Here is a 27,889-nt window from a genome sequence, read left to right on the forward strand (position 1 = left end):
GGCATTTATCATCTATTTGGGTCTGGTGTACGTATGGTGTGGGTATTGTGTAACCCACAGTTGACTGCTGATGTCTGCTGTCTGCGCTGTCTATTGTCTTTTCTTATATGGTGCCTTTTCTGTTTATTTTCCTAAAGTTCCCTTGACTTTGATACAGATTCCGAAATAAATTCCTTCACCTGTACCATTAAATAATCCAGATTACCCATTGGTCAAAAACTTGAATAAAACACATACAATAAGATCTAACAGTTGATTTATTTGGCCACAATAAAATTCTCAATACATCAATACTTTTAAGAATTTATATTTCTTAGTGATTAAAGACACTAAATGTTCCACTCCAAACTAAAATATTAGTTTGAGTTTGAATTGAAGAAAAAGAGTTTTAGTATTGAATGTTTTGTAGCCCTACACTTTGAAAATTGCTCATATTTTGTGCATACTATGGCTCATAATGTTTATTTTTGTGTAAGGATTCACAGAACAAAATCTGCTCATGTGAAAATGTCCTGAATTAATCCCTGAATGCGCTATAAAATGCATTTAGATCTGGTGCTTGTGTTTGTGGCTGCGCAGATGGAGCAGGAGATCTCACGCTTTCAGCGTAAGATGACAGACCTTGAGTCAGTTCTCCAACAGAAGGATGTGGAGCTCAAAGCTTCAGAGACTCAGAGGAGTATCCTGGAGCAGGACCTTGCAACCTACATCACAGAGTGCAGCGTGAGTACCCTTAGTTCTTTCGCACTTATCTTTGTGTTTTTTCAGATCTATGTTTGTGGTTGACTCCCACAATATGTAGAGGTTGTGAAGTGTTAATTTCTAAAAGGTTTTTTAAACCTTACTACTCAAGCTGATGTTTGTAATGCTTTTGATGCTTGTGATGTTGAATGCTTATATTAAAATTAATCCAAAAACAATTGTAATTGGATAAAAATCCATGGTGACTCCTTGTAAAGCTGCTAGAAAGAAAGAAACGTGTGTGCAAAGCTTCATGGTGGAAAAGAGGTTTATAATGTATATGAAGGATTTTATAATTTATATGATTTTTAAACAGTTTTAACAATTATTAAAAAATATGAAATATAATAACTTAAGAAAGAAAAATCTTTGAATGTATGTGTCAGAAAATTTGACTGGTTAAAAAAAGGTATGTTTTATCTGTGATGATGCAGTAGGATACCCTGCCTTGTCTAAATCTATTGCTGAATATATTTATCACACCAAAACAACGTGGTAGCTAAGGTGAAGGCTAAAATGATGGACCTATTTATTATTCTATATCTAGCATTATCAGTCACTGAAGCATGAATGTGGAAAGTATAGATTAATAGATATGATGCCCTGTGTTGTTTGTCTATGACAGAGTTGCTTTTAGGAAGATTTACTGTCTATGTATCAGCCTTTGCATCATGGTATATGACTGCTGTTCTATCTCTGCATAATTGTGTGTGTGTGTGTGTAGAGCTTGAAACGCAGCTTGGAGCAGGCTCGTGTTGAAGTCTCTCAGGAGGACGACAAGGCTCTGCAGCTGCTCCACGACATCCGTGAGCAGAGCAACAAGCTGCAGGAGATTAAAGAACAGGTGGAGTGTGTTCTTACACAACATCATAACACATAATGTATTACACAACAATACTACTACATACACACAATAAATCCAAGATTGTTATATTAATCACCAATAAATAGAAAATGTAAATATTATCAACCTCATACTGGATTTAAACTATTTTTCATTGCCAGAGAATGCTATATGAGGCACAATCTTCAGGATGTTTCTTGCTTCTCATGTTCAGGATTCAAGAGTTTGTCATGTATCTATAAAATCATATCATTTTTAATCAGCGTTCATGTTCACAGTAATAGAAGATATATGACAGCAGCTGTAGTATGAAAAGAAAACAGAGTGGATGCAGCTCATGAATGCAAAAGATATCTCATTGTTTGCTGAGCTGAGACATTTTCTGATGTCAAGCACTCTTCCCAGCAGCTAAAGCAGTGTTACCGCAGTTATTCTAGGCAGTTAACCTCAAAAGATATAACACAGCATAAACATTCATAACACAACCCCATACAACTTCAAAACACATAAACACCATAATATAGCTTTATGTCACCTCCAAACAGAGCTTCAGCATTCATCATAACACAACTTCCTACAACCTCAAAACACTCCAGAAAACAGTCTTACACAACCGCAAAATACAATATAATATAAGTTTATGTCACCTCCTAAAAGAATATACACTTTCATCATAACATATCCTTATATAACCCCATAAAACTGAATACACAAACTCAAAACACAACAGCACACAACCTCAAAACACATAACACAGCAGTGCACATCATCAAAACACAGCCTCACACAACCTCAAAACACAACAGCACACAAGTTCAAAGCACAGCCTCACACAACCTTAAAACACATCATACCTTCCTCAAACAACGTAATTACTAATAGCAAACTCAAAACATAGCCTTACACTTGTATTGAACAGTATAGCATAGCCTCACACAACCTCTAAAACACAGTACTACACATTCCATATGATGTAGGTTTTACACAAACAACAGTAGCCTGTCACCAAACAAACCCAAAACACACCAAAGCACATCGATTACCTTATAACATAGCCTCACACAACCTCAAAACCTCACTACACCTTAAACATCATAACAGCCTCACCTAACATTTAAAAAAAAAAAACGTTTCAACAATTTACAGCGCAACATTAATGCTAAAAGGTGGCACGTAACAAATGAGATCTGTTCATACACAAACACTCCGTGTGTTTTAAGAGTATGTGTTGGCATGCTTGCATTAATGAGACCTTTTGAAGGACATAGAAGCGAAATCTTTACTCAGTGCACATATTCTCTTGTGTGTTATACATGTAATGGAGCGTATCTTATTCTGCAGCAAATTCAGTGAGGCATGCCATTTCTGGTTGACATTCAATACAGACCCACACACAAATGTGAGTTTAAATGAGAGTTTAGCTCAGGTTGGACAGCTCTTCACTAAATACAACTTCTGAAAAACGTCATTAGCTTTTGTTCTCTTTTTTTCAAAGTTAATATTATGAACGCATGAGTCACAAAGAGGTGCTTTGATTATGCTTTAATGAAGGTAAATGGAGTCGTGACTGTCATTTTCAATGCAGCCTAGACTGTAATGAAGAAAGAGAATCAGGAGAAGTGCAAGTGCTGGATAAAGGAGGAAAGTTTTAACTGATTTTGTTCAGACAATCATGAGTTAAGAAGATAAAAAAAAATAAAATAAAACACGAGGAGGTTTTAGAGAAGAGGAAATAACACAGAGAGAGAAAGAGCAGCTAGAAGTGATTAGGAAGCTCAGGGGTTGGTGTTTAATAAATACACACAATACCAGCAGACAAATATACTTACACTTTTACCACCACACTTTATACCACATAATATACCACTTAATCTGGGGGTTGTGACCCGTATGGAGGTCCTGACTTGGTACCTCAGCTTATGAGAGTAGAACAACAAAAACATATAATACTGCTTCTGAATGTTCTTATAGCATACACAATGATTTCCAGACTAGCTGGGGGGGGGGGTTGTATTTTGCGGAGCCTGGGGTTATGATCCCGTAACACACATGATTAGTTAGGCTGTGCAGGCCAACCAAGAGGTAGTAAATAAGAAAAAAGGTGATTGTTTTGCTGCAGAGAGATCTGGTCTTAATCAGCCTAGACTTAATACAAAGAATCTCATGGAACTGGCTCACACACATATAGTATTTATCACAGTGTGTCCATTTTATTATATTTACTCTTTCAGTTCAAAGAATTTTGATATATTCTTATTCCATTGGTAGTATTTATATAGACAACAGTATATAACCTTAATTATGTTTCAGACCTTTAAAAACACTTGGATAATTGTAAACAGATCTCAGATTACACAGAGATTTCATGACAACAGTGTGCACATTGCAGTAGAAGACTTCTTCATGTGTCCTTTCAGCGGACACAGCATCTAGAGCCTATTACACAAGCAATTAAATAACTAATTAGCCATTTCTTCTGAGAGGTCCATTTAGAAAAATGATGATTGATGGTCCAGGAAGGAAAAGAGCACTCGGTAATGCCCACACTTTAGCTTTTATGAGTGGACAAACCGAAATAACGCCATTAGCATCATAGCAGTACCATCATACAAGAAGAGATGTTTAAAGAACTTGTTCTTGTCTGTTCTACCTCAGAACAGTCATTCCACACTGTCCCTACAATCAATAGTAGTTTGCTTCCGTGTACAGCGTTCTATTACAGATAATCACCATCATATTGAAATATTGATCCGCTGTAGAGTGATGTTCAGAGAAATAGAATCAGATTGAGAGTGAGGTACTAGTCTAATGTAGTAGTCAAGAAATGTACAGTTTATTTCTGAATGCATTTTATTATTTTAATGAATTCTGTAGAGCAGTTGAACTGTTCTCTGCAGTAATGGAACTCTATCCAGTGTCTTTGGGATAAGTTGGAGTGGTGTATGTGATGCTGAACTAAAATTCTAAAATCAGTTCTTGAACACACTAATTGTTTAGTGCAGATAAATGTTCCAATATTTTGTCTAAAGCTTTCCCAGAATCATGTAGTATCTTACTACGACTTCTTGACATTGAAGGTTTCACACAAGACTACTTTAATTTGACGACTTCTACATTTTTCTAGCAATTGAATAATGCAGGAATTTGGAGCAATAGTTGGAATCACTGTAAAATTATTCCAGATTTAATTGATCATTGTTGATTGATGCAGTATAAGCTTCTGTTACTTTTTTTTTTTATAGAAAAATTACACTTGTAACTTAGGTATAAAACAAATTTTTAGGCACCCAGCCTTCCTTGACATATTTACTATATTTTGGTTAAGGGGAAAAAAAAAGCTGAATCAACTTTGAATCAGACAGTTTTGGGACATATGCAGGCTTTCATACTAGCACAAATAAATTCTCACTCTAATTATCAGTGCGATTGCTCTGAAGTAGAGGACACCTTTAAAAAGAGCCATATTTTCCTCACTCTCCTTAATGCTGCAGTCATCGGTTTACAGCCCTGTTTATCAGCCCTCGAGCCTTTTTAAATGTAATGCATTTTTAATGGGACCATCATAGCCTGTGGTTGGCAAACCGACCAGGCACACACACACACACACACACACACACAGAGGGAGGAAGAGATAGTTAAATCCTTGCGGTCATTTTAACCTCTTTTGCTCATGGACATTGCAGTAGCATTAACAGGAAAATCATTTCTGAATCATGTTTGAAGTTTATTGTGATTCCTCAGGAAATGATTCAGTACAGCGTTACATTTTGGATCACCATAATTCAGTGTGAGTGATATGAGGTTTGGTACAGAGTATCTTATACACAGTTACATAGAACAATTTGGACACAGGACTTCAGTTTAAAATGGTCACATTTCTGTTGCTGAAATGTTTTCCGTTGTTCAGTGGTTTAATGTGAGAAGCTGAGTTTCTTACGCATGTCTTTATTTGTAATACTGATATTGGTTAAATAGTGTTTAAAGTTTGCAGGGGTGGGGTTATTATCGTCCAGTCTTTGTATTGAGAACTATTTGTAGGTAATAATTTTCTTTTAGCTTATCTTTACCACTTCTGTTAAAGATTCTGCCTTTCATTTTGTGAATTTAAATGGTCACCCTCAGAACCATTTTTACAACCCTCAGTTGCAGTGTATCTAGCTGTGCTTCTTTAATTAACAGAGAGTGATGTTAAGAGAGAGTGAGTCTAACAGTGGGCTGTGTGCTGGGTGAGGATTTGCAGGCTTCGTTGAAAGCAATGGGTCTGGAGAGAGAGCTTTGATTTAGAAGGTAAAATGCCAGAGGTGAGCCTGGGGGAACAATAGAGCTGCTGGGTCCGGGCATTGGAGGCTGTGTGCTTGAGGTGTCTTACTGTGGGTTACTGCATTGTTTGTGTTTGCAGTGACATTTTGTTCCGTAATGTGTCCGTGCTCATCAGTTTCTTTAATACCTCTTATCGAAGCGACCAGCCTTTTCTTTTTCCCGCTTTTCTGTTCCTACTCTCCATCTCCTTCCTCATTTATCATCATGCTGTCCATCATTACTCTTGACTTTATCTCTCTCTCTCTCTCTCTCTCTCTCTCTCTCTCTCTCTCTCTCTCTCTCTCTCTCTCTCTCTCTCTCTCACACACACACACACACACACACACACACACACACTCCCCCCCTCGTTATCTCTTGTAATTACTTGCTTTTCTTTGTTGCTCTGTATTGAGATATGTTATATTTCTACCATCAAAGCACAGAGATTTCTCTCACTCTACACTTTTAAGTAAAATGGTAGGAAAATGTGTATATTCTTGCTAGTAATATTGAAAATTTTATTATTTAACAATAAATAAAGAAATATTTCTACTCTAAAAATGATAAAGTTTAAGTTTAAAATAAAATACTTAAGTGATTAATTATGAGACGGAGAGTGTTACCACAAATGGACAGAGGCAAGTGTTGCTAATCATCAAAGCTGTGACCGTTTTTGTGCTTAATTGTTCTGTTTATTTTGCAGCATGTAATAGTTCTGCAAGGTGTAGAAAATATTAATATAAAAAAGCCTGGACCATTGTATCAGATCTACTTGAATACTATCATACTATCAGTTTCTTTTGACACAGAATATAGTAGTATTTTGTGTATGCATAAAACATTACAAGTGTCACAGTATTAGACTGAGCTTATTATTTTACACGCTTGGTTAGCTTACATATTATATATATATATATATATATATATATATATATATATATATATATATATATATATATATATTACTCATTACTGTTATTTAACACTTTCAGGAAAAAAAGGTACTGTACGGGTACACTTTTGTCAATAACGGTATGAAGAGTCTAAATACAATGCTGGTTTTAGTATTGTACAGTTGTAAGAAATGTAAATGACTACTAAAACCAGTAACATGTACATTACATTCTCAATTCAGAATATTTTTACATTTTTAATATAGTACTTTGCAAAATCAAATAATATTATATGGACTTTTCCTTTGTCTGTCCACTGTATCTGCTGCCAACGTTAAAGGAGGTCTTTTAAAAGTTAACTTATCACTCCTTGATAAGTGCATACAGGCCAAAGAGAAGTTAACTTTGCATTTTTCTATGCACATATCCACAGAGGAAGTATTTGGGTTTATGTGCCAGTTTTCTACATAATATGTGAGTGGAATATGATATAAATATGAAACTGCCAAAAAAAGGTTTAGCCCGTTGAGCACAGACTCTCTCACTCATACACACACACACACACACACACACACACACACACACACACACACACACAGCTGTGTTAGAATCAGACAGAGACTGTGTATGAGGCAAGTGTGTGTCTGTAGGGGGTCTCAGTAGGGAAGGTGTTTAGTGTGTGATTGATGTTTCATCTTTCAGCCAGGCTTCTTTCCCCCTTCAGTCTTTCACTCTCTCACCATCTCTCATCTCTCTCTCTCTGCATCTCTCCCTTCCCTCCACTGCATGCCCTAGCTGTCAATCACTGCTCTTCTATTTTCTCTTTTATCTCTCTCATTCTCTTCAGCTTTTTCTTCAAGCACTTTTTCATCTTTTTCTTAATTCCTCCTTCCACTCCCTGTAATCAAATACATACAGTTTCATTCATTAATTTCTGTATTTATACATCTGTATATTAGTTTCTATATATAAAATGTCTTTAAATAATCAGATCATTAGACATCCTGGGATGTTTGCACAGCACTATATTTACAGATACATGCTTTCTATTGTTTTCCATTGCATTGATATATAGTAGTGAGTTTACAAATCTGGATTGTAGTATGTATTTATATCATATTTTTATCATTTGCAAATTTTAGTTATCATGAAAACAATGTGCCCCCTCCAGGGTGTTTTCCCGCCTTGCGCCCAATGATTCCAGGTAGGCTCCGGACCCACCGCGACCCTGAACTCGACAAGGGGTTGCAGAGAATGAATGAAAACAATGTGACATTAGTTGTTCCATGTATATATTTCAGTTTATGTGGTCTGTTATATTGAATAAAATAACAATAATTAATATAACAGCTATTCCACACCTTTGCGCAGTAGTGTAAGTGAGACTCAGATGAAGCCTTAATCAATGGGAGACTGACATTTACAGTTGAAGCTAGGAGAACACATTCACACACTTTTCTGACTCCACAATGTGTGGAAATGTTTCCCGCTGCCTCCCAGATCAATCCTGACATTTTAATCCCCACGTGTTTCATGCTGACTGTTGACTCAGAAGACTGACTTTAATAAAAGGAGCATTTTGACGGCAGCAGGCGCGAGGAAAACATTGTGCTGTTACATCTCTCACTCCCTGAAATCTGTCTTTTTATCTCTCTCTCTCTCTCTCTCTCTCTCTCTCCTCTCACACACACACACACACAAGTTGTCACTACTTTCAATACTGTGAGTGATGCTTTGTTCTTCTTCTCTCTCTCCTCTCACCCTTGTTAAATCTTTCTGGGTGGTGTATTTGCGGTAACACAGAGACATTTCAGTAATTAAAATTTTAATGGAGGCTTAATGATGATTGATGGGTGGCGATACAGTCTGGCTTAAGAGGGAGATGAACAGCACTGCAGGGGCTTGAACTCAACTGAATCCAGTGACTGATGTGTGCTACTGTATCTGAATCTGACTGCATTTTCAATTTGTGACCTCGCCTAACTCCCTTGAAAGCTTTCCCTGTAGTTCATATTACTGGGACTAAATGTGCTTTAAGAAGTATTTTACTTCATGCATGCATTGCCTATAAATAACAGTAGGAGACCTGTCCATAGAGGGTTTTTTTTCCCTTTTGCTGCAGTGAAAGCTTCTACTCTTCTTAGAAAAGTGCTTTATATACAGGACATTAGAATACTTGCTAAGAGAATTCGATGCATTTTAACAACAAGGAGTAGAGTCAGGTACTGGCGATGTACCACACGCTTCACTGCAACTCCTCCCAAACATATTGTGTGATCCTCCATCTCTCCAGAGAATGCAATGTAGAGAATGCTGTTTCATACATCTGTGTGTGATCTTTTGTTATAATGCTTTAAAAGTTGCCCTGCTAGAGCGTTATATATATTTTTTGTTTGTGTTACAGTTGATAAAAATGTCCTTCAGTGTTGTGATTTTTTTTTTTTTAGCCATATTGCTAACAGGTCCTGGAAAGTGTCTTATATTTTGTAGTTTATAATTCTCTAGAGCAGCTGGTCACCAACTCAAAACACATCCAGTTAATTAATCAAACACCAGCTCCTGGGTAAATAATGACCGATTTCTGTGTTCATAAGAAGCATGGGACAAACCAGGCCTGCAAAATCTGATCTCCACAAGATCATCACTTTATACACTGCACTGCATCGCCATATAATCTTGGTTAGTCACTGTTAGCTGCACTCTAAAATGCACCTGACTCACTCTTACTCTCATTAACCTGCCTAGTCCCTATTAGCAGGCAATTTCACATCATCAGATGCTCTCCTGTTATTGCTCAAGAAGTGGAACGATTAATATTGACCCCCCGAAGCTCATCATAACCTCTCCTTTGACTACTCCCTTTCTTCCACACGTCTCTTTATGAGGAGACTCTCTCAGAAAGAAGCACGTTCAGACATCAGTTAAGATTAACAGGCTTTTGTGATCACGCCGAGGCTTCCTTGTCTTCCATTTCATAATGGGAGGACAGCTCTTTTATAGCGTGCAATTATTCATTTAGGCCTGTGTCATAATTAAATAGACATGAGATTAAATTGGATGGAACTTTTTTTGCCATCCAAGTGATTTTTCCTCTCGCTGCCTGTGAGCTCTCATATCTCCTTTCTTCTCATTGTTTGTTCTGTTTTTTCTTGACCTAAATGGTTTAATTCTGTACTGAATGTCTTTCTGTGTTTGGCATTTTCAGGAGTACCATGCTCAGCTGGAGGAGATGCAGGTGACCATCAGGCAGCTGGAGGAGGACCTGTCGGCCGCCCGTCGCCGCAGTGACCTGTACGAGGCTGAGCTGAGAGACTCACGCCAAACCAGCGAGGAGCTCAAAAGGAAAGCTGCAGACTATCAACATAGGATCCAGAAGGTGAATGGATGTGTGCGTGAGTGAGTCAATGGATGAGGGTGAAGTAATGAATGAATAATTGTGAGTAAATGAATTCAGCTTATTAGATTATTAAATGAGTGATTCAGTAGATGATTAAATGAGTGAATGAGTCAGTGAGAGTGAATGACTTCACTCCTGAGAATACTGTTCCACTGATTCACAGCCCAGTTGTAGGGGATTTATAACCCTGTGGTCAACACTTGGCATTGAGCATGGTAACCTTAAGCTTATGCACTACAGCATCACTTATTGTTTACACTTTCTACAGAGACTATGCAAGCTGTTTGTGCACATATGCTTTGAATGACTGTGCTTTTAATCAAGTGCAGGTAATGGTATTAATTTTCGTTTGTTTCCACAGGCAAAAGAACAAGGCAAGTCTGAAGCAGAGGAGCTACTCACTAAGCTGGAGAAGGTAAAAGCTTCCATCTGCCACCTCTCTTTCTTACTCCTGTTCCATTACAGTCACTCATCTGAGCCTGGAACATCACTTCTCCTCAGGGGGGCCTCTGTGACCAAATGTTTCACAGTAATGGGTTTTTATTAAGCCCCTGTCTGTGTTTCTTTCCTGAAACTGACCTGTATTAATATTGAGTCTGGAGTGTCTTCACACTAACACAATTCAAAATGCCATCACTCAGCTTCAAGACGTGCAAATATTTACTCAAAGACTTATAGCCTGAGTTGATGTATTTAACCAGGACGATTCAGGGTATTTTCAGTGGATTGCAGTAAGTAAAATTAGTAACAAGCATAAAACATTGCTAATATTTTGCAGATGTCTCAGAATTTCCAGTTCAGTTAAACATAGCTAAAATGCTATGTTTTGTGTTCTGATGAGGTATAAGGCTCTTAAAGGGTCATCCTATTTCATAGGGGAAGATTTTAAACAACTACAACTTGTTACTCAGTTCCAAGGTGCAACATAACACTCTAAAACAAAGGGTGGTGTAAAATTCGGAAACGGGATTCCCATGTACATTTCTTTATTTTACTGTGGCGTAACATCGTGTTGTTGGTGTAACATGGCGTTATATACAGGTGAGAATTGAACCCAAGTCTGGAGTGTTTCAAACTTCACTACAAATACATATAAGTTATTTATTTATTTATTTATTTAAATGTAAATTTTTTGCTATTTTTAATCAGTAACTGTTTCTTATCTGTGATGTTATGGGGGGTTTAATTGCCTTGTTTAATTTGGTTCTGACGTTGGTGTTTTTGAAGTGCGTTGGAGATCTGTTATTCTTATTACCATCACATAGATTTGTTGCATTGAAAGTATCTAGCCTTTTCTCACAAAGCAAACATGCCTGCCTTTGCTGAGTACTTCTACTTTAAACTGAGTGTATAATGGATGTGTGTGTTTGAGAGAGAGAGTGAGAGAATGAGTGTGTGTAGGCGTAAATCACCCTACATAGCTCATTCAGTGCTTGCTACTCTCACACTCTTGACTTTGTCATACAGTGAGATCACTTTCAGTTCAAGCTGGTGTTTCATGTTAATGACCACACTCTTTGTGAAGCTGGTACTCTGCTATGATGATAGTCACTAGCATACAATCCAAACGGAAGTTTGTCACAAGTGCTTTTCATTGATAAAAGTATCATATGTGACAGCACAAACATTTATTTTGTATCAAGTGTACGTATTGTTGTTGATGCTATTTGACGGTTGATGACGCCACCTTGTGGAGAATTTCCAACCTGCTAAACATGAGTGAGTTACAAGGCATGTACAACTGATAGTCTGACAAAAATACAGTTTCTTTTTCACTCATTACTTTGATCATATTATATTTTTAATATTGTATAACAACTGTGTTCAAGAAACATACTCTGTATCAGGGTTTCCTAACTTTTTCTACCTCACTGTAGAATTAAGGCTTTAATAATAGCTTAAAAGATCATTCATTTCAGTTCAATCACAGAAACTAAAATGTGTAAATATGTTAACCAAGTAGAAAAGTGTGATGAAAATAATGATGTTGGCGTCAGTCATTTGATCACTATGATGGCCTGCTGCTGCTACTACCCTGCTATTAGTATCAAGCGCCTGCAAATTAAGGCTGCGATTCTCTTTTGTGCCAGCAGGTGTTGCAATTAATTTTACATGTCCTGAGAATCGGACTACAAGAGAGTGATTCATGGCCCACTAGAGCTCCATGGTCTGTAGGTTGAGAAACCCTGCCCCATATGGCCTGTGAACATCTATTTATCCTATAATTTTGTTTAATAGGATTATAATAAAAGTTTGTCTATATTTTTTATTATTGTTATTGCATTAAAAGCCTCTTCTACACCTTTAGGATCCTTCTTTAAGATTCCTGGATTGCTAGAATTCGTCAGAGAAAATTAATGAGGTCATGTGTTGTTTCTTGATTAGTTTAGAATCACAATATCATTCCAACCCATTCTGAAATGTATTGAACTGAGATCCATCTCTTCAAAGAACACAATTGCATTGCTCCACACTCCAATACCTGCAGGTTTTATAACCCTCTAGCCACCACTTGGCATTGACCTTATGCTCATTTAGGGCTGTTGCATTCACTGATCATTCATTGAAGGTGATTCTGCAGACATTTGGATATATAGTGTATCTCACTCTGCTTTCTGAGAAACTCTCCTGATTTCAGCTCTCTGCACGCTTCAGCCTTTTTATTTCCTCACCCGTAAATTATAACATCCCGGAGTGTATGCTGTCTGCAGTGCCCTTCTGTGCAGGCTCTGCTTTGTGAGTGTGAGTGTGAGACTATGTGTTAATGTCCTTGGCTGATATTCTGAGGTCTTCTGTATTTCAGACCAATGCAGAGCAGCAGCTGAAGATCCAAGAGCTGCAAGACAAGCTTTCTAAGGTAGTGTTTTCCAGTCAGTGGGTATTACCTGGTAATTTAGCACTATACGAAATGGTGAAATTTAATGAAGCCGAACGTTTTTTTTGACTATGGTGAGTGAGCTGCTTCTCCTAGCTTCGATCTTAAACTTAGAGGGATTCAAAGGAATTTTGGATCCAGAACTGCAGAACAGTTTGCCGAAAAGTAAATTACACTGGGAGTCATCTGCTTGATTTGACAAATTGACATTTGACATTGATTTTGACAAATTGAAGGTAGATTATCTTTGTCATTGTCCCAAGGGTGTGCACGGTGGTGCAGCAAGTATTGTCGCAGTCACACAGCTCCAGGGCCCTGGAGGTTGTGGGTTCAAGTCCCACTCTGGGTGACTGTCTGTGAGGGGTTTGGTGTTCGCATGGGTTTCCTCTGGCTTTCCAAAACACACGTTGGTAGGTGGGTTGGCTACTCAAAAGTGTCCATAGGTGTGAATGAGTGTGGAGGACTGCCGCCCCCTCCATGGTGTAGTTCTGCCATGCACATAGTGATTCTGGGTAGGCTCTGGACCCACCGCTACCCTGAACTGGATAAGCGGTTACAGATAATGAATGAATGAATGAATGAATGATATTGTCCTAATAAAGAGGCCACTATATGAAACAAAATAATATATTAAAAAGCTCTACTCTGTTAAAACATAACACAACAAATGTAATTCACTTTAACAGCATAACAAGTATGCTTGGTACTTAAACATAACTGATTCCATTTAAAGACTTGTGATTTATTGATATGATGTCTGTTAAAGAAAATCTGTTATTTTGTATATGAGGCAAATAATAATTTGGTCAGACTGTACTAGGTGTGATTGCATTTATGTACATGTCTTAAATAACCATTGCTAAAAAAAATGTGATCAGACAAGTTAGCTTTTCTATGTTACTCTTCATTTATTGCCATAAAATTAAATCTCTCTGTTCACATGCCACTAACTTCTGCAGGCGGTAAAGGCCAGCACAGAGGCCACAGAGCTACTGCAGAACATCCGCCAGGCCAAAGAACGTCTGGAGCGCGATCTGGAGCGACTTCGCAGCAAATCTGATCCCAGCGACACCTTACGCAGGCGCCTGCGAGAGACAGAGGCATGAGATATCACTTACAACTACATGCAAAATTACATTTTTGTATTAACAAGTATTATTGAAGCAAGTGTTTTACACATGTATGCAGTGTTTTAAACTTCAACATGTTTGCTGTGATACTAGCATCACAAACTATAATATTGGTTCTCAGGTGTGTTGGTAATGACCCATGAGCTTTAGCTACAATAAAATCAGCTACTCAGGTATCTGTATTAGTGTAGTGTTTCAGGGACATCAAACACAATCAATTGCAAGTTTGTTTGATACAGTATAATCCCACCAATATCAATATGGACAAAAACATACTCTTTGCTTGTCTCTATTTAAAGGTTAAGATCATTTTTAAAATTGGATGCAATGAACTGATGGCAGTGCCCTGTAGTTAATGTCAGTGAGTGACTGATGGTGTAAATAATGTATATTGAAATGAAATTGAAAATAGGTTGCAAAATCATATCATTGTTATTGAAACATTTATATTCCAATACATATTGATATTGAATTATTTTCCAGCCCTAGTCTGTATAATATGCTGTTTATGTGCTGTGCTGTTTATGCAAATGAGTTATACAATTAAATTGTGAGTACATATCTGTGTGCATGTAGGATGGCAGAAAAACTCTGGAAAATCAGGTGAAGAGACTGGAGATGGTGGAGCGCAGAGAGAATAAACTGAAAGATGACATTCAGACCAAATCCCAGCAGATCCAGCAGATGGCTGAAAAGATCCTGGTAAGCCCCCATTCTCTTCATCTCTCTCTCGCTCTCTTTTCCAGTTTCACCTTGTTAACCCCCCACCCTTACCCTTTTTCTTTCTCCATCCACTTATTTGTCCCTTGCCAAGCCTTAAGTCCCCCTGCACCAAAATAATCTGTCTCTCCCTCTCGTTCTCTCTCTCTCTCTTAATCTCTTAACTACCCCACTATCTGTCTTCCCCCTTTCCTCACGGATTACCCCTTTGGAAGAGAACACACATATTCTCACTCTGTCTCAGGCGGTCAGCCCTCTCTTACGGGATGTCCCGTCTGATGCCGTACTCGCACACACACGTTCCTCTCACTGGGGACCACACACAATCTCGGTCCAGCATGAACGGCCTTCGATACCATTTGACAGCTGATGCACACTTTTTTAAAGCATGTTTACCTTTTTTTTTGTCTTTTCTTAGAAACTTTTGTGTTGTTTTGTAATGTTTCAGCTTTTACTAATGTGACTTTTCTTGTCCTTCTTTATGGGATTTCAAGATTCAAGATGTTACAGTCTTTCTCTTATTGTATTTGTGCCTTACTTGTATTCTCACAAGTGCTTTTCTGACCATGAAGTGTATGTGTTTGTTTGTTTTTATTTTCAGGAGCTGGAAGAGAACCTGAGGGAGACCCAGGCAACAGCCCAGAGGATGGAAGCCCACCTAGTTCAGAAGGAAAGACTATATGAGGATAAGATCAAGGTAAAAACAATATTTGGTTGTGTACTTGAAAGAACTCATATCCTTTCTAGTAAATATGTTTCCTGGTTAGTGTTTAAAATCATGTGTAACATTAACCATAAGCATGGTTTAAAGTACTGAACTGTTAAGGAAACCCACGTTAGTTACAGTACTGCTTTTCAACCATAGTATTTTTGGACCATTTATTTTGTCAGTGCTTCTTTAATTCCCCAAGTTTATAAAGATCCGTATGATGGACTCACAATCCGAAAATCCTCAGCAATCCTCATTCTGACAAGTGTTTGTGATTTCAAATGAGTTCTATTCTGTTTGAATGCTTGTGGTCAAATTCTAGATACACATTGCTGTGCTGCTTTAAAAAGAGAAGTCAGAAATGTTATTCATATGAATTTCACTTTATGAAATTCATATTTCTCATAGAAAAAGTTGGAAGATTTTGTGCTTGAACTTGATAAGGATTATAAGGATAAGGATTTCACATATGCACATATAACAAGACATAATGGCAGAATAATATTAATAGTATAAATAGAAAATGTTCAAATGTAATTAATTTAAATATGAAATAATTATCATCTGAAACAACAACATTGTGATACAGTTCGGAAAAGAAATGCAGACTTTAGACAGCAGAGTTTAAAGAGATGTTTCCCAATGTAGTATTGGATGAGATTTTTGTGTGTGTGTGTGTGTGTGTGTGTGTGTGTGTGTGTGTGTGTGTGTGTGTGTGTGTGTGTGTGTGTGTGTGTGTGTGTGTGTGTGTGTGTGTAGGTGCTGGAGGCTCAGATGAAAGCGGACATGGCTGATAAGGATGCTCTGGAAGCCAAGAGAGCTCAGCAGGAAGAGGAGGCGCGCGAGAAAGGCAAACTCCTCAGTGAACAGAAAGCTGTAAGAATCTCCTCTCACCTCTTCTCCTCCACTTTGTCAACAGCCTGTGTCTTCCACTCATTCTATATTTACTTTTCTGTTTTTCCCAGATCAGTGTGCTCTGCTCTGCCAACTTACAGCAGAAATAACTTGTATTGGAATAACTCTGCCTACTTTTTTTGGGTTCCCATCTGGCTATTGTTGTGTGTGTGTGTATGAGAGTTTGTTTGCTTTTGCACAGATTTCCTGGCATGTTGGTTAGCTTTGTCCTGTTTGTTTTTAGAAAGCACACAGTCCAGTTTGTGCTGTGGAAACAGATTTGAGCCATGCTTTAAAGGCTTTAATTCATTATGTGAATTCAGTTCTAAGCAAAAGATTCATGAAGCTCAGGCTTTAGACCATGACTTTGTTAACCTGCCGAACTCAAACTGGCTGCACTGCCTCTTTGAGTTAGAAGTGGACGATAGGAAATGTCTTGTAGCTATCTTCAGTTATGCCACAGCATGCTTTTCTGAATATATAATGTAATTCTTTCATTTGAAACTATACACATGTGTAACAAACTACCATGTTAACACATTGTTAACTGAGATTAAATGTTTTAATCTAGTTAACCGTGAGTCCTAATTCTCATTCAACATTTTACCAGTTTCACCAGCCCAGGTTTTAGTTTATTCACTTGTCTGAAAAGGCACCTTTGTTAATCATCCTACTCAAACCTAAGGATTTCCCTTGTCCTTTTGTAAATAAAAAGATTTTTAAATAATTTACCTTGGGAACAACACAATTCTCTTACTTAGAATGTATTGACCTGTTATATCCCATGTAATTTGTAAAACATTTTTATACATTGTGTTTTTTAATTTGCATTTGTTGTGTATGTTGGCTTATGGCGGCTGATGAAAGTGTTATAATTACTTGAAAAAATACCATCTCTTGGTACCATGGAAACAATAGCCTGTGTTTTTTTCATGTTGGCAATCTTTTGTAATGTGCTTACACACAAGAGACTATATTTATTAGGGGATACGATTGGCATGAGGGGTTGGTCTGCAGCAGTGTTTAGGTAGGTGATGTCAAAGTAACATCCACACGAATGCCAGAAGCAAGTTTTCCAAACAGAACACTTCCAAGAATATCACACTGCCTTCTTCTCATTCTGGTGCCATCTCTTCCTCAGGCCACATTTTTTGTTGCTCCATGGTCAAGATTTTCAAATCACATGCCCAATGTAGGCATTTTAAATGGTGGATGGGAGTCATGGGTAGTCTGAATGGTTTGCAGCTGTGCAGCCATATAATTAGCAAGCTGTGGTGGATTTTATTCTGACACCTTTATATCAGAGCATTAATATTTGTAGCAAATTGTGCCATGTTAGTTCTTGTATGGAATGAATCCAAATGGGTCCAGATGCGCAATAATGAGCCTTGTGTGCCCAGTACAGTTAGCCAGTTAACCTAGTTGTTCTTCCTTTGATTTCTTTTCATAGGTGTTAACCACTGTATACAAGGAACACTCCACACGTCCTGCTGTTTTAGAGATCTGCCTCTGATAAACTGATCTAGCTATAACAATTTGCCCTTTGCCAAAGTCCCCTAGAACTTTAAGCTTGCTCATTTTTCCTGATTTAGAAACATCTACTTTAAGAAATTACAAATTTACTTGATGTCTAATATACTCACCCCTTTGCAGGTGTCATTGTACAGATAATCAATGTTATTCACTTCATTGGTCAGTGGTTTTAATATTGTGGCTGATTAGTATGTATCAAATACAGAATCCTTTTCATTTTATCATTTTATTTTCAAATGCTGCATGGAATACTCCATTAGTGTAACATGTGGGATGGTGTTATTTGTCTGTGTTGTTTACTCTGTGGTTGCATTTCTGTGTGTGTGTTCTCTGTAGACCATCAATGCCATGGAGAATAAGATGAAGAGTCTGGAGCAGCGCATCGCTGAGCTTTCTGAGGCCAATAAACTAGCAGCCAACAGCAGCATCTACACACAGAAAAACATGTAGGAGTCTAATGACAAGCAAATAAAATTCAGTTAAAACCACATTCACAAACTTCAAACTAATGGTGCAGTCAGTATCAAAATTCTGCATAAACTTTTTCTAGGTGCTAAAATACAATTATATCTACCTTAAGCATGAATTTAATATGTTCTTTCTAGTTCTGAACTTGTATTTACTGCTGAAGATCAATCAATGTTGGTGAAATTAGGAATTAAGAGTCCTTTATGTAAATTATTGTAATCTGATACCACAGTGGATGTCTAGTAGTACTTTGCATTGTTTGCTTTACAGGATGTACAATGGGGCCCAAAAATGGAGACCACTTACAAAAATGCAAATATTTTTTTATTCTACTTAGTATTGATTATTTAGAAAATGTACACACTGTTTTTTACATTGATTTGTATTTAACTGTGTTTAAAAAGCAGATGTAATATTTATAAAAATATTCAAAGCTTGTGTATATTACTTTTCTTCACAAAGCAAGACATAAAAGCCGTAATGTTTGCATACAACTGGTGTTTTACACAGATATATGCATTTTGTGTGTGTATTTGTTGAGCAGGAAAGCCCAGGAGGAGATGATCTCGGAGCTGCGTCAGCAGAAGTTCTACTTGGAGTCTCAGGCAGGGAAGCTGGAGGCTCAGAATGCCAAACTGGAGGAACATCTGGAGAAGATGAGTCAGCAAGAACAGAGCAAAAAGACCCGTCTAATAGAGTTGGAAACCAGACTCCGAGAGGTGAGGGAAGGAGGGAGGGAGATTGGGGCAGATAGGTGAGTGAGAGATGGAGAAGATCACAGAAAAAATAGATGCGTAGGTGCTAAGAGGTAGAGAAGGATACAAAAGGATTGGAGGGCAGAGAGAAATGGGATGGAAGGAGAGAAAGGGAGATTGATAGAGTGGTCTCATGAAGCTTGAGTGGATGTGAAGACACAATGATGTGACAGAAGAATTATAATCCGTCAGTAACTTGTGTTCTGAGTTACAAAGTGGTAGTTATCTTAGATTAGTATAGATTTAATAATATTTTGTTATCTTTGATAGGTTTCTTTTGAAAGATTTCAATGTTTACAGGTGATATGGGACCTTTGCCCTCATTTGATTGATCCTTTTGATTCAAATAATATATTTGGGAGAATATTCCTCAGTTTTATGGTTTTGTTTAAAAGAATTGTCCCTTTCAAAATGAACTTCTCAAATAGTCTGTTGAAGTGTTCAACCAATCAAGATTGTCTGTTGGTTTCTTGATTTTTGCATTTATTTACAATGGCACTGATCCAACACTGTGTCAAAAATCAGAGGGGAAGAAAAGAGTGTATCTGAACCTATGCTTCAAAGAGTATATCCAGAAGTAGCATACACACTTACTGTGTTTTCTTATTTAATTGGTGTATTTCTTTATTTGCTATAGATTTTTGCTAGTTTGTGCAGTACATTTTATGTTTCGAGACTCAAACTTGAAGGGGTTTTATTTAGCAATGGCTCAATTTAAGGCTTAACAAGCTGAAATCACAACCAACCTCCAATCGAGATTTGGGGATGTTTGTTTAAAAAAAAAAAAAAAAAAAACATGGAAAAAACTTTCAGGTTTATTAGCAAAACTAAATAAAATAAATAAATAAATAAATCCACCATAAATTCAAAAGATGGATACACTAAATGCTTAATAAAATAACTTATATTATAAAACATTGTTGAATATTATGTAAAATGTGTAACTTGCACTTTAATTGCAATTCATTCACTGGTGTATGTCTTTGTTTCTGTCTCTGTCTGTCTGTCTGTCTGTCTGTCTGTCTGTCTGTCTGTGTGTCTGTGTGTGTGTGTGTGTGTGTGTGTGTGTGTGTGTGTGTGTAGATGGGTCTGGAGCATGAGGAGCAGAAGCTGGAGCTGAAGAGGCAGGTGACCGAGCTGACACTCTCTTTGCAGGAGAGAGAGTCTCAGATCAGCAGCCTGCAGGCTGCTCGCCATGCACTGGAGAGCCAGCTACAGCAAGCCAAAACTGAACTGGAGGAGACCACCGCAGAGGCTGAGGAGGAGATTACTGCTCTCAGAGTGAGACACACACACACAAAATACAGACTATAGGACAAGATGATGAGATTTGTGCTCTCAAAAACAGACACAAATAAGACATACTTTTAGAGTTTACTATTATTATCTGATACTTTGCACTACAGCTGATAAAGTACATATTGAAATTTTATACTCTACAAACCTGAAGGTACTTGAGGATGTTTATTAAATGTATAAAATATGGCTAATTCTAATGGGTAAAATAGTTTTCGTGATATGTTTCCATGATAAACAAGGTGAGTCTTTGAGTCTCTGTGCATCACTGAAGAAGAGGAATACCCACACAGGCAGGATCTCAAATTGAAGGTCTATGAAGTAAAATTAAATCTTACTTTTACTAAAAGTGAATGAGAAAATAATATGTATAACATATTCAAGAATATTGACTTAGCAAACTTCTAACTGGATTCTCCCATAATATTTAGGCTTTCACATTCATAAATTATATATTGTTTGAATATCTGTTGCAACTGTTTGTGTTTAAGCAGAGCACATAGTGTCTGACAATGTGTGTGAAGTTAATTTACAAACCATACAACTTGGTGATTGTGTTTTGTAGCTGATTACATGATTCCTAAAAAAACTGATGACAGTCCTATATGACATCAATTTAAAAACTGCACAACTTACGGGTACATCAAAACCTTTTAGGTTTAGATTTTTTTTATTTGCATTTCATTAATTAGCAGTTTACCTATATGGAGGCACAAACAACTCCATTTCACTAAACACCCTGTTGAAAAGGTATATGGAACTGTAACATTTTGGGAACCAGTGTAACAGACGAATAGTGAATACAAATAATTAGCTGAAAACCTTTACTTATACACACATTAAGATAAGTGTGCATGTCTTTCTGGTCTAGGCTCACAGAGATGAGATTCAGCGCAAGTTTGATGCCCTGAGGGACAGCTGCTCGGTATGTAATGCTTTAATGTAATGCTATTAGTGTTGTTTATTGCTTTCAATTCAACCTACCCACTTTGAGCATCATCTGATACAGACCTACCTGTCCAGTGTTCTAAAATTGTGGTAAAGTTGGTAAAATTTCTTAAGCTTTAAAGTGACCTACTGTAATGGCAATTCATACATATATATATATATATATATAGGAATGGATTGGATTTTCCTCAGTGTCCAGTTTAGAATTTTTTGCTGGTTTGGCCCCTGGTGTTGGGTTGGTGCCAACTCTGATGTGTTTATCTAAACTTTGAGTGTGTGAATGCAGAAGGAATAGGGGTATAAAGCAAAAAGTGTAATAGGTTTTGTGTCCATTTGCTCAGTGACTGTGTCCCATAAGGAAAGAAAAAGGGAATTGAGAAGTGGAAAAAGGAGTTGTGAATTGCATTGTGTGCTGCATGCCAATAGCAATAGTAGGTGCTTCTTGCATCAAGGACCTCTCACACACCCTTCTGTGAATATTTCCCGATGAATATTTGCTTAAGCTTGTCCTCCTCTGAACCTGTGTTTATTTCACCTAACCTTGGAGCACTGCAGGAGCAGCTGGCACGTACCACAGTGCAGTAGAATTCACCTTCATTCGGTTAAACTGAAGAAGTTTACAGAAATATTTACTGATTAGTAATTTAAAAAAACAAAAGGGTTTGATGCGTCAGTGTGATGCTTTCCCTCCAATGGTCTCTCCAGTCTCTTCCCTTGTCTTTCTTTTAAATGTGTTATTTTTGTCTTCCTTCCTTTCCTAAGGGTTTCCTCCATCCTGTTTATAAGCCCTCTATTTTTACTTTGTATTAATCTGGTGTTGCACATCTACATCTCCTGTACAATGAGGGGGTAGAAGTAACAAATATTAACTGGGAAATTGTATGGTATACATAGTATTTATCATTTTTGAGAAACGGCCAATACTTATACCGATGCAGTCTTGGAACAGTTTACTTAAAATTTTAGTCCCCAAAATTATGGAATACACATCTAACAGAGTTACATCACCTGGAAGATGCAAATGTCGATCAGTCTAATGCTAAACTAGGTGTTTATGGTGTGCTGTGGTTGCAGGTGATCACAGATCTTGAGGAGCAACTGACTCAGCTCACCCAGGAGAATGCCGAGCTGAACCGACAGAACTTCTACCTGTCCAAGCAGCTGGACGAGGTGACAGATGAGAGCGAGGAGAGGCTGCAGCTCAGCCAGGATGTGGACCGCCTGCGCCGGGAGGTGGCCGACAGGGAGATGCATCTTAACAACCAGAAACAAGTACAAAGCAAAGTGAAATAAAGATAACACTTATTAACTCATTTAAACATGGCACTTCTTATTTATTTTTAAAGCATTGTTACTATGCATTTGTAATTTTAGCATATAGGAAAACATATGGTAATAAAGGGAGGGAATGAAAAAAATAAAATATATCACATTTTAGATTATATTTTTCCTTTATATTAAATTTTACAAATAAACATTAATCTGAAATATGCAGAATTATGGTGTCTGTTGAGGATGTGTTCATTTTCAATTTATAGCAGTACTAGGTTGTATTTTCCCTTAAATTTACAGTTGAAAATCATTCTGATGCTGATCATTCACTGATAGCCCATTCACTCTGGGCTCAGCACTAAAGAAATAGCACTTTCTGGATTTTGGAGGAGTCTTGAATGCCGTCAGATAATTCGCTGTAAAGTTGAATTGGCTTTTCTGTGAGGGCAGTTTTACACACATTTTAGTAGGTTAAATTTTGGAGAAGGAAAACACCGTATTTAAGTTTCCTTTAGAAGATGATAATTTTAATTTAAAAAATTAACAATACCATTAGTTTGAGTGTACAGTATTTTAACTATTTCAGCTGTTTATGAAACAACAAAATGCAATATTGTTCATATACCTTTAAACAAACACACACATACAGCAACAACTCTAAACTGGACAAGCAAATAAGTTGTCTGACTGCAACACACATTTATGTCCTCCCAGAACATCGAAACTCTAAAAACGACATGCAGCATGCTGGAGGAGCAGGTGGTGGAGCTGGAGACACTGAATGATGAGCTGCTGGAGAAGGAGAGACAGTGGGAGAGCTGGAGAGCTGCTCTGGAGGATGAGAAGGAGCAGGCGGAACGCCGCGCCCGCGACATGCAACGTCTCCTGGATAACGAGAAGCAGAACCGCTTGCGTGCTGACCAACGCAGCTCTGAGTCCAGACAGGCTGTGGAGCTAGCCGTCCGAGAACACAAGGCAGAAATCCTTGCCCTGCAACAGGCCCTCAAAGAGCAGAGGCTCAAGGCCGAGAGCCTGTCTGACACTGTGAGTTCCACACATACACATCAACACATGCTTTTTTGGTTTCCCTGTATTAAAAAATCTCTTGAGTTTCTTAGCAAACTGTAAAATATTTGAATCCTTTGCTTCCAAATACTGTGAAAAAGCATGGGTATTTTTATAATACCAGTTACTAGGTTTCTATAGGAACAACCCTTCTTATGTCGTCAGTGTGACTAGGCAAACAAATGCTTGTAAGCTGAAAGGATGATGAAATGTAGGTGTGTTAATTTTGACATCACAACAAAACAATTTCCAAATGTACACCCTATAGAGCATGAGCAAATCTTTTGGAACTTTGTCAAAGTTCACCCAATACATTCTTTATTTCAAAATAGCAGAGAACATTTTCCATGATACGGGCCCTTTAAAAGTCTTATGTACTCACTGAATCTTCTGACTCATTCTTCCGCCTCTGTAATTCCCACTTTCACCTTTTCTCTGTGTTGTTTTTAGAACATTTTATAAATATCAGAAATGACATTTGCCAGCCATCATGATGTTCTCATCCTGTTTATCATAGTCTATGGGATAGAGCAGAAGATGATCTTTCCTCTCTAGCACTACAGCCCAAATTCTAATGTTCCTAGTAAAAAATGAAAGCTAGCGTGTGCTATTTAGGATTAGGTAAATGACAAAATGATCCCACTGGCTGTGGCATACCTGGTCTAGACGACCCCAAATTCAAACATTTCTCTTTATTTATATGTTACATTTGCATATCCCCAACTCTCCAAGTGATACTTACTAAGTTGGGAGAGTGTGTGAAATTTTAAGAATAACAGAAGACATATAATCTTTTATATGTATTAAAATGAAAACACTGTTGTTAATATTTGACTCAACAATGACTTAATAAATGTTTGGGTATTGAAGCCACCAATCGTTACAATTTTGAAAGAAAATGTTTTATTATTTTTTCATTATTTATTTCAGCTGCACAGCTGTATTAGGCAGTTGTTGCCATATTGTACACTATAATTAGCTGTCTGCTTAATATGTAGGTATATATCAACAACCAACCTTTTTTATTACATACAGAATGATGCATTGTGTTGCAATATTGAAGTAAGCATGGGCATTCTTGAAAAAGACGTCATCTAAAAGGCAGCATTTGTTCTAAAACATGTAGATATCTTTTAATGATGACTTCACAGAAATCAGTTCTATATTCTAATACAACAGAATTATGACAGACCCTTGGCTGTGTACTTTACATTGTTTACATTATGAAATGTTTTCTTGTTTATAGCATGAAAAACATGTTGTGTTCTATGCATACCTTTATAACTTTAACCTTTTTAATGTTACTGACTCTCAACATTTTCTCAATATTACTATATTTTTTGGCAGTTCTCCACCATACTTGTCATATACTGTAAGAAGGTGTTACCTCGGTGCCAGACAACATTAACAACTAATCTTTGTTTACATATTTGGTTAAAGTGCTTATATAAATGTCCTCTGTGTTTTTCTTAATGTGAACTCTCCCTATGAGTCTTATTTGTGCTGTTTTGTTGTTTTTCAGCTGAATGACCTAGAGAAGAAGCATGCCATGTTGGAGATGAATGCTCGCAGCCTCCAGCAGAAACTAGAGACCGAGAGGGAGCTCAAACAGAGGCTAATGGAGGAGGTGTGCCTCTTGAATCTCTTGCTCGGACACAAATATAAACTGAGAGAATGTTGATTATACCTTGTCAGATCATACAAACAGTATATCCACTGTGTATTATTTTATGTTGTAACTGTCATAGCACAACTTTGTAAGCTTTAAGAACTTGTTACTTCACTATTGGTGTCAATGATTTTTTTTCTGTGACTTTCTATGCTGATAAGTCTTGATAATTTCTTGCACCTTACCAAACCGATTGGTGTCTTCTCAGCAAGGGAAACTACAGCAGCAGATGGACCTCCAGAAAACTCACATCTTCAGACTGACTCAGGGGCTGCAGGATGCACTAGACCAGACTGACCTACTGAAGACTGAGAGAACAGACCTAGAATATCAACTGGAGAATATCCAGGTGCACGCAAACACGCACGGCTTTTGATCAGCATTAAATTCCCACGTCTAACCACAGCATTTATGAACCATTCCCTGTTCGCTAACTATTGCTGAATAGCTCATCAAAAGCACTTATGGATGCATGAATCATTGATGGCCCCTGAGGGATGAATAAGGTTTACTGATTTAGACTCAACGATGGGAAGGGAGATGAGGCATAGACATTGTGCAGCTCAGCAGGACTCCCACAGTCTGTCTCTCAACCTTAGAGTCCGTGCTCTTATTATGCACACACTCAACTTCAGAGCTTAATGAGCTGTTGTTTTTGCTGGTACTCAGAGATTCATCACATATCCCACACTGCGTTACACGAACACACAAAAAAATTGCTCAGAAACTGTGACAGTGCTTATAGAACATAAACATGATTTCAGCAAGTTTAATCCCTTTAGACCATAGCTCTGCGTTTGACTTCATCAATTACATTATTTTGTTTGATCAGCTGAACTGTGGCGCTGCTAGGGGTGCTGCCCTGAAGTGTTTTACCTCTTATCAAGAAAACAGAACAGGATGCATATTACTTATGGGGTAACTCAGGGTTCTGTCCTGGGCCCTGTTATATTTTCTTATTACAAGCCCATGCTTAACTAGGTCTTTCAGAAGTAACAAAAAAAAAAAATCTACTGTACCATTACACAGCTGATTCATATACATTTATTAAAGCCCTGTGATACATCTGGAAATTTTTAGGAGACATGAAGTTCCAAATGTTAAATGAAATCTGCCAGAGCTACACCAGATTATTTGTGCCTGTTATTAGCTAATGTACAAAGGCAAGCTAAGAAAATTTTGTCAGTTTTTTTTATATATTGTAACACTAACGTCTCTCAAATTCAATTTCATTTAAGTTTTATTTACAACAGGTATTGTCCTAGCCCCAAGTGAGAAGCTAAGATAACAGTGGCAAGCAAAAACTCTTTCAGAGGATAAGAAAGAGACAGTGAGAGACCAAGACTCTTTTACTCAGTGAGAGACTCAAGAGTCTTTTGGATCTCACTCATCTGATTTTTTTTCTGTTTCTTTTTTTTTCCTTTTTCCTTTCACACTCTCTTTATTCCCACTGTCTCTTTCTCTCTCCCTCTGTATTTCACTCTGTCTTTCTGTCTAGGCTGTGTATTCTCATGAGAAGGTGAAGATGGAGGGTACTATCTCCCAGCAGACCAAACTCATCGACTTCCTTCAGGCTAAGATGGACCAGCCCACCAAGAAAAAGAAGGTGAGAGTGAGAGAACTCTGCAATCATTATCACACTCATGAAATCTTCTCCTTCCCCCAATGTCCCCAAGGTTTAACCTCATTCATAAGATCTATATATAATTACAGGATGATTTATTCTTTAAGGTTACGCTGAAGTACTGTAGTTATTATTCATAAAGGTGTGGGCTTGGCTTCTGTGGGAGAGGAAATTGATTTGGGCTCAGAGTCTCTCTTACTGAGGAATCTTTTTTCTTTGTAGTGTAGAAGCTTCACTTGGTACTTAAATCTATTTAATTTCTTATAATGTCATCAGGGACAGTAACGGTAAAGTTAAATTACATCAAGTATAAAAAAGGGTTATATGAAAACAGCTTTTAAATCAAATGTAATTCAGATTAGCAAATATAGACTTTGTACGTATTTTCTGAAACAGTTTGAAGAACAAAAGTATCCAGACACTGTACTTGGCTACTTTAAGTTTCACTCATTTTTGCAGCAGGGTTTTATAAGCACAAAGTGTATAATCATTACAAGCTCGCTCTGAACTAACTTTACATGAGCCTGGAGTCACCCAGTGCCTAAGGTCACCCTGAGCATTAAGCCCTTCAAAGTTGAAATGTGGAGCAGTGGAACTGAATTCTCCAATGTAATGAAGCCCATTGAAAACCTCTGAGACAAGTTGGAGTGACATATGTTGTCCAAAGCTGATTGCCCAACATCAGTACCTGATCTTACTTCCCTTGAATCTTGTTTCAGGCTGATTAATGTGAATTTAAGTGTGTGAGGTGAGGAGT

General features: G+C 37.5%; 1 protein-coding gene across 4 annotated transcripts in view; it reads left to right on the top strand.

The window, feature by feature from the left end:
- The window catches only part of cita (citron rho-interacting serine/threonine kinase a), an 88,914-nt gene that overhangs the window by 41,578 nt on the left and 19,447 nt on the right, over window positions 1-27,889 (top strand). For all 4 annotated transcript variants that reach the window (XM_066659617.1, XM_066659618.1, XM_066659619.1 and 1 more), the window contains 18 exons: window positions 580-723; window positions 1,466-1,585; window positions 9,983-10,153; window positions 10,536-10,589; window positions 12,978-13,031; window positions 14,009-14,149; window positions 14,756-14,881; window positions 15,501-15,596; window positions 16,368-16,484; window positions 18,372-18,481; window positions 19,048-19,222; window positions 20,342-20,539; window positions 21,426-21,479; window positions 22,577-22,774; window positions 23,489-23,818; window positions 25,362-25,466; window positions 25,717-25,857; window positions 27,007-27,114. In XM_066659617.1, coding sequence (XP_066515714.1) covers window positions 580-723; window positions 1,466-1,585; window positions 9,983-10,153; window positions 10,536-10,589; window positions 12,978-13,031; window positions 14,009-14,149; window positions 14,756-14,881; window positions 15,501-15,596; window positions 16,368-16,484; window positions 18,372-18,481; window positions 19,048-19,222; window positions 20,342-20,539; window positions 21,426-21,479; window positions 22,577-22,774; window positions 23,489-23,818; window positions 25,362-25,466; window positions 25,717-25,857; window positions 27,007-27,114 — 2,442 coding nt within the window. The remainder of the gene's footprint in view (window positions 1-579; window positions 724-1,465; window positions 1,586-9,982; window positions 10,154-10,535; window positions 10,590-12,977; window positions 13,032-14,008; window positions 14,150-14,755; window positions 14,882-15,500; window positions 15,597-16,367; window positions 16,485-18,371; window positions 18,482-19,047; window positions 19,223-20,341; window positions 20,540-21,425; window positions 21,480-22,576; window positions 22,775-23,488; window positions 23,819-25,361; window positions 25,467-25,716; window positions 25,858-27,006; window positions 27,115-27,889) is intronic.

The sequence above is a fragment of the Hoplias malabaricus genome, chromosome 2 (assembly GCF_029633855.1).
Source record: "Hoplias malabaricus isolate fHopMal1 chromosome 2, fHopMal1.hap1, whole genome shotgun sequence".
Taxonomy (NCBI): domain Eukaryota; kingdom Metazoa; phylum Chordata; class Actinopteri; order Characiformes; family Erythrinidae; genus Hoplias; species Hoplias malabaricus.